This window comes from Mytilus trossulus, chromosome 11, assembly GCF_036588685.1.
Source record: "Mytilus trossulus isolate FHL-02 chromosome 11, PNRI_Mtr1.1.1.hap1, whole genome shotgun sequence".
Classification (NCBI taxonomy): domain Eukaryota; kingdom Metazoa; phylum Mollusca; class Bivalvia; order Mytilida; family Mytilidae; genus Mytilus; species Mytilus trossulus.
In genome coordinates this window covers 1,784,759-1,792,549 of record NC_086383.1, presented here as the reverse complement: position 1 = coordinate 1,792,549, position 7,791 = coordinate 1,784,759, and the positions used below count along the sequence as shown (strand labels likewise).

Here is a 7,791-nt window from a genome sequence, read left to right as displayed (position 1 = left end):
CTCAAACACAATTGCAATAAGAAATAACAGTATTTGATTAAGATTTGTTTTATATGTTCGGAAACTCGGTCAAGGAATTACATGAATATTGTTAACGTGTTTGAACATGCCATTGATTTAAACAACTTATCTGCATTTGTTATGTTTTTAATCTAGATCAAATAAACTTGTATTTATAACTCAGATTGCATTGTTTACAAACTCCTCTGTTTTAGTTGTAAGATAGGTAATGCAAACACAACATGCACAATGAAGGATATTTTTGGTACATCTTATCATTAGATACAGATTATATCAGTTGATTCTTCGTTTTGTTCATATAAATACAAGAATGTACGGGCTATATAAACATACTGAAAGATAGCATGAATTCGTCTTTTTGATCATTTTACAAGTTGTTGAAAACTATCACTGACGCGTGTGAATGTCAAGTCACCATCACCCTATCGGCTGTGTTGATAAGATACACAAAAAGCATTTAAAAGAGAATTTTTGGAGGTGTATAATCATATTAGCCCGGTTAAAGCAAAGTTTTCTTATAATCGTAAGTTCTTATAATCGTAATTTCTTATAATCGTAAGTTCTTATAACCGTAAGTTCTTATAATCGTTATTTCTTATAATCGTAAGTTCTTATAATCGTAAGTTCTTATAATCGTAAGTATGTGAATGTAATTATTATTGTATGCACAATTGAACATTACCATTGTTGGGTGATAAATCTTTTCTGCAATTTCGGTATGTAGTATTTATTCCATGTTTTATCTAAGACCCCGTCCCCTTTCCAACCAAATTGTAAATAAATAGATTGTTACTTATGTATGCATTTATACATTTCAAATTTGAAAATGATTATAATTTCCAAGTATAAATTTTCTAATTTAAATATTATGATATCTATAACGGTAATGTAAGAATGAACAGTAGTGATAAAAGTTGTTCAGTATTTCTCATTGAAGTTTCAACATTAAAGAAAAAGAAAAACCTCAGTGTGAAATCGCGCCTTTTTGAAAAACCATGTCTCAATAACCAATATTTTAATACATTTTATCATTTTAATTCTTTAATTCATGTTCGACTATCATGGAATACACAATTTACAGTTTAATTCGAGTATAATTATGTAATCAATATATGTTTCATTTTATTTCAGTTCTGCAATATGTATAGTTTGCTCGGCTTGTTTCTTTTGGTTTTGATTGTATCGCCTTCTTTTGGTAAGCAAGCAAGTTATATAGAAACACAAAATATTTATGACCGGACACTTCTTTTTTAATTGATTACACGTTTTTAAACGATAATTGATATGATTGGTAATAGGGCTATGTGCATGATAAACAAATATGACATATTGCTTGTAGTTAACAGTTTTGTATATCATCAATGTAACCAACTAAAAATAAAAAGTTGCATTGCATCATAATAAATGCAGTAATCGCGGATCGTTTTTTAAGGGTGCTAAATTTAGTCATCCTTTCCTTCCGAATCACACAGTACCAATATATAACAGAATCATTGGTCTAATGACTTTGTTACTTGAATATAAATGGTTGGGTAAGGAATTTATTTAGAATTTTATTTCTTATTTCACGAAAAAGCCATCCAATTTACCCTTCTTAACTTCATTTTTAAAAGTTGACAATTGAATAAACTGCTTTCAAATTGAGCTGTTCTTAGTTTTGTCTTTTATTTATTTTACTACATTTGAATGAGGTCAGAAGTAAATTTGTCAAGTTTTACCATTTAGATCGATATTGATTGTATACAATTGTGTCTATCTTATACATTTCAAAAAACAGGGTCCACATGCATAAAACTACTTAACATATGAAGATAAATTAAGAAATGTAAGCACTTAAGTTAAGGAAAATCCGGCCTTTTTACCTTAGTGATATGCATAAAAAATCTTAAACTAAGTATTTCTTTAGTAAGGTGTTAATTTTTTTAAGTCACACCCACAACACTTGAATAGTATGCATAACACTTCTTCAATTAGAAAAAGGATAAGATCATTATTAAGTCTAGTTACCTATAGAGTTATCTAAAAAATTTCAAAATAGTTAAAAAAGCAGTGGGAAGTATGTGTTTTTTGCAGAACATTATTATATTAGCCACCCTTTATTTGATTAATAATTATATTAGTAATATTTCGTTTGTTTTTTTGCTAAATATCAACTATCATTGTAATCTAAAAATTATCAAATCACGGGAGAAAAGAGGGTTATATAACTTCTATCTACCCGTATTACTCAATTTCTTGGTTATCTTGTACGTGCATGTTTATACGAATGACTTTGAACGGTTATATTGTTAAAACATACCGTGTGTATAAAGTGTTACCGTTAGCAAAAACAGTATCAAGGAAGGAAGGGATAAGTATCTTCAGGAATGCAAAATTATGTTGTCTATGTGCTAGGGTGGAGAGGGGTTGAATTTTCAATTATTTAGTTTTACTCTTAATATGTAGGACAAATTTCCCCAGAATTTATTTCCCTTTCTGAAATTAAATAAGACCGTCCACATAGCATTTGGGGTATATTTAACGTATTTATGATACCTCAACCGTATTAAATCATTTTTCAAATTTCCTTATATATTCGGTGATATATTGCTGTTAAGAAAAAATATTTCAAATTTCATTTGATCCTCAACAAATAGTTATATCTAAAACAAAATGATTTAATAATTAGTAATAACTTCTAATGAAATGGTCCTTATCGCTTTTTTCTTTTTTTTCATAATTGCTGAATTTGTCTAAAATCTATACTAAAAATGCTTATTGATGTTTGCAGGTTTGAACATCCTTAGAAATTGATAAATTTGCAGAGAAATATTCGGAAGTACGCTACGATATTGGTAATACCTTACCGTAAACATATGAATATAATAAAATGTGTTTAAGTAAAGAATGTAGGAAATTCTTCCAACCCCTTACAATGCTAAACCATTGCTACGCTATTAAAACCTTCGTCCTGTATCATTAGAGTTTAAAAATATAGAAAATAAACAGGCCCCTCCATCCAACAATACTAATGAAAGTTTAATTAAAGATTATGTAGGGGAAAGTTTTAAATTACATTTTTTTTCTTCTCATGCTCAACCACGAAAACATCAACTTTTCTCTGATGTTCTAATTTGGCATCTGTTTCAACATTTTTTTTTATTCTACATATTATTGAATTGTTTCGTTTAAGAATTTAATGCTCCTGTTTGTAACTGTATTGGGGTGTAAAAGCGTTGACCTTTACATTTTCTAAAAATGTGCGCATCCGCACACGGTTTTTAACCAGTTTTAATTTAATTTATCTTTGCACTTTATTGTGGGACCTCGTGTCATCATTAATGATAAATTTTATTATGTATTGATGCTGCTTATGGAATAACGCGAGATTGCAGTGTAGCCAATCGCAATATCGTATTATAATAAAACATACAATTTATTTAATTATATACCAACATCAATTTATCACCAACTCTTCATAAAATTATGTATTGATCAATCAATGAAAATTATCATAACAAGCTTTTACATACTATAAGCTAAATTTAATTATATTTCATATGGTAATTAGAGAAAATTTCCGATTTAGGGTATTCCTTTGTTAAATGAAGACGTACGTAATTTTATGAACATGGCTTCATAATTGTACCTAACTAAGAGAATTCTTATTGAAATCTATGATATTAAGGAACACTTAAGATAAGATATTTTATGCATACTGACCCAGTCGTTTATTACTCTTGTTGTCATTCTGCACGTTATAGTATGAAAGCCTTCATTGATTGGAGTGGGTATTTTGCATGGGTGAAAATGTAACTGCAGCTTACATATGGCATTGACGTATCAGTGGAATATTCTTAGTTCAGAAGTGAAAAGTAGTCAAAATATCAAACAAGTATGTTGCATTGGTTTTATGTGAGGATGTTCTTCGTATGTAATACGTACATAAAGAAGGCAATAGTTATCAAAGGTACCAGGACTATAGTTTAGTACGCCAGACGTGCTTTTCAGGCCTTTTTGATAATATAATATTTGATTTTCTTGAAACATTATTTGCAGTTTCAATAAATGGAAACAGATTTTAATCAATTTAAGATAATATAATATGAACATGATGGATAGTTAGTGATTGTAAATTAAATTTCATTATACAATAATCACAAACATAACTATGAGGTGAATATTAGGGCCTACTTCGACCGAAGCCATGCGTGTGCTCCGCAGCATGATTTCGTGAATGCAAGAAAATCAACCTTTTTTCAAATTTAATTCCATTGGTATTTGGTGTTGAGTTAACTTTTATACAAGTGAGAACACCATCAAGTACAGTTTTCAACAATGAAATCTGCCTTATAGTTAAAAACGATTGATTGCTAACGTTATTTATGATTGAATTGTGTTTGCTACGGATATATTTTTTAATAGAAATCTAATGTATTTTTATTATGTTAATGACAATTAGATGCTGGCTGTGGAAGACGTTACACAAATGATATAAAAAATAGATGCGAATCATGTTTATTTCCGGTGATATTGTCGGCATTAAATTATCATATGTGGAATGTTTGTTGTTCTTTCAAACATTCTGTTTCTATGTGATTGTTACTAGACGCATGATAGACAAGGCGAATGGAAATATTCCTATGCTGATCGTTGATTATCATTCCCTCTCTAAATCAAAAGTAATCACACCACCCTGCTTCATTTCAAAAACAAAATAAATGAATATATGCTGGGTTTTTTGTTTGACGTCTTTCCAGAATACATATGGTAATATTTAAACAAATATTGTTCTTTAAGAAATTAACTTCTCAAAGCATGCAGGAGATGAGAAAAATGATATTGGTCAGGGCCCATCACTTGAAAGGTAATAATTAAAAGTTGACATACACCAACATACTGAATTTTGTGAATGCTTAATAATAAAAAACTAGAAAATATCAAAATTGGGACACCTCACATGCATGTTTCGTGTTATTAACCCTCAAAAGCGATAACACAATCATAGGTTCGAACGTAGTTTTCAATTTAGACTCGTTTATATATATATATATATATATATAAAGTATTATGAATGACATTGCTTCATTCCAAATTGACTACAATGAACGATTAAAAAGACATAAAAACATTCAAAGGTTTGTACAGAACTTACAAAATGTTTCATTTGATATGTAAAATGGATGATATTATCTACAGACAATTGAATATAGTCGAGACAGACAGCTAATTCATTATACTAGTTGTTGCATTTGCAAAACCCTTGATCCATTTTTGTTGTATTTTTACTATTATCTGCAAATACAGAGAAACGATAAAAGGCTACACAAATCAGTCGGACACGATACAGACCATTCAACATGTTTGACATCTTGTGTCTACTCTAAGTAGATATGATTTCTCTTAACCGATAATTCACGTTTTGTTTTTCCTTAACGAAATTAGTTTTAAAGTACTATCATGATGAATTGTATTAATTTTATTTTTTGAGCGAAACATGCTTTTCGGGGTCTCAAATTTGTAAGGAATTTGGGTATATAAGACAAAAATATTCTCATAAAAAAGTTCTTTTGTAGCAAAACAAAAATAGGTATTAAAGTAATCATTTAGTTTGCATTTAAGCTTCTCAGTGCTTAAGGGTGTACTTAGTTATCTAAGGTAAAGTTAAATAAATCAAGAATTCAAAATTGGTGCTTTAAGCTGAAAGAGAATTAGTTAAGGATAAACATAAGCTTACAATATAGATAGATCATGGAGATCCTTTTGGAGATATTTGATTTATAAAATATGGCGAGAAAAGGCTTACGTTATACATGTTATATATTAACAGAAAATATGTACATTGCTATACTACATGTATATTGATGTGAGTACGATCATATATGTAGAAGCTTTATACTATTCTTATCTATAACATAATCAATTTCTTTTCATTTTAGACGGAGACGAGGTCTATACCCAGGTGGGCAAGAATATGCATTCTTTTTACACTATTTTCAAGCAATAAATAAAGCAGATCAGTTTAAAAATAGCATTTCGGCAGGAAATGCAAACTGGACGAAGGCATTTGACACTACATACAACGTTGGTTATTTTAAAGCTATCGATAAGGTGACAGCTTATTATGCCTTACCTGCTAATAATGGTATGTGTTACTTATGATAGTTTCATTGAATTCACTCTTTTTAGGTAAACTTTGTGACATTGCACAAACTTGATGTGGTATGATTGCCAAATACATTATTTATGTAAGTCAGATTGAATAGAGAATATATTTGATTGGATGTATTTGCAAATAACTTTCGGCTAACTATTGAAAGTTATTGTTAAATTTATCTCTAGTTTGTGCATTCAAATATACAATCAAATAATACTAAGCCTCATGATTAGTTGTTTGAACCTTTATCGTTGAAAAAACAATACAAACAATATAAATGCGTTGAGGATAGATTATTATGATGTCAAGATTGAAATTGCCAGACGTATTTTTAAAAGGTAGTGCAACGGAGAAGGAGAAGAATAAAGACGATATCAAGGTATCATTTGACAATCATTTGTATGTCTAATATCATCACTATTACAAAAAATAATAAACAACTTAAGGCCACACAATCATGACAAATCTCTAAATAGAAAATCGAGGACTGACCAATACGAACCCCTTAATTAGTCGAAAGCCCAGAAATGTTATGCAGTTGCTACTCCACATCTGTGACCAGTCGTGCTACTTAGAAGTTCAAAATATCTGATAATAGTTATCAAGGGTACCAGAATCATAATTTAGTATGCCAGACGCGCGTTTCATCTACATTAGACTCATCAGTGACGCTCATATCGAATATTTACAAAGCCAAACAATTACAAAGTAAAAGAGCATTGATGATCCAAAATTCCAAAAAGTTGATTAATGTATATTTGTTAACGAATTCAATGCTGCGAACAGTTTAGCAATTTCAGATTGTTACATTTATAATAAGTAAGTGTTAATGTGTATAAATAATTTTCTATTTATTGGAGTCACAAGAGGAAATGCGATACTAGAGATTGGTGCCATTATTACGTTTAGAGAAAGCTATAAGGGTGGTGACCTAGATCATGCTCATAGGAACGTCGTAAACAAATGGAGACACGTGAAGGATGATCTTATGATATTGCAACACCAACAACAAAATTGACCTTAATTTGATTTTGATTAAATAATATATAATTATCTTGTCATTCTAGTATATTCGCATTTATTCTAAACTATTAAAAAGATGCAAATCGATTTTTTTTGTATTTATTTCTTTTATAATCTAAATCACTATTACAGATTATGTATGACTTTATAATCCAGCTGTACTAGTGACTAAAGATTTCACTAAAATTATAATCTGGATACGATAATACTAATTATGTAAAAGAAAAACCAGTTTAGTTCACGAAAAATGTCTCTGTTGATGCAGAAATCTGTGAAACATTAGTTGGATTAGACAAGTTACACTGTCAACATTATTAGCATTTCAAACTTGTTATAACAAAACAAAAACTAAATAGAAGTGCCATATATTTACTGTCATAGTTTAAAATCCCTATTATATACGTCTTGTTCAAAGCAATAACATATTTTGAATGGCATTATACCTATCTGTTAAAGTTATTATGCACCTCTACTATTTTTAAAATGTAATCTATAATCTTGAGTTTTGCCAAATAAGCTATCTTCGTCGTGATTAGCATCATTTTCATCACACGTATAAAACAAAGGCATTTACATGTCAGGAGAATGCATTTTTCCAATTACATTATATG

General features: G+C 29.4%; 1 protein-coding gene across 2 annotated transcripts; it reads left to right on the top strand.

Moving 5' to 3' along the window:
- The first annotated feature begins 407 nt into the window (after nucleotides 1-407).
- Nucleotides 408-7,267, top strand: LOC134691659 (uncharacterized). Of its 2 annotated transcripts, none has more exons than XM_063552222.1 (5): nucleotides 408-544; nucleotides 1,153-1,216; nucleotides 4,801-4,867; nucleotides 5,940-6,145; nucleotides 7,018-7,267. In XM_063552222.1, exons 1-5 carry the CDS (start codon nucleotides 425-427, stop codon nucleotides 7,173-7,175), a joined length of 615 nt encoding a protein of 204 aa, XP_063408292.1. In that variant the 5' UTR covers nucleotides 408-424; the 3' UTR covers nucleotides 7,176-7,267. The 2 variants fall into 2 exon arrangements, with proteins under 2 accessions (XP_063408292.1, XP_063408293.1); XM_063552223.1 differs by lacking the exon at nucleotides 7,018-7,267 and adding an exon at nucleotides 6,496-6,974.
- The last annotated feature ends 524 nt before the right edge of the window (nucleotides 7,268-7,791 follow it).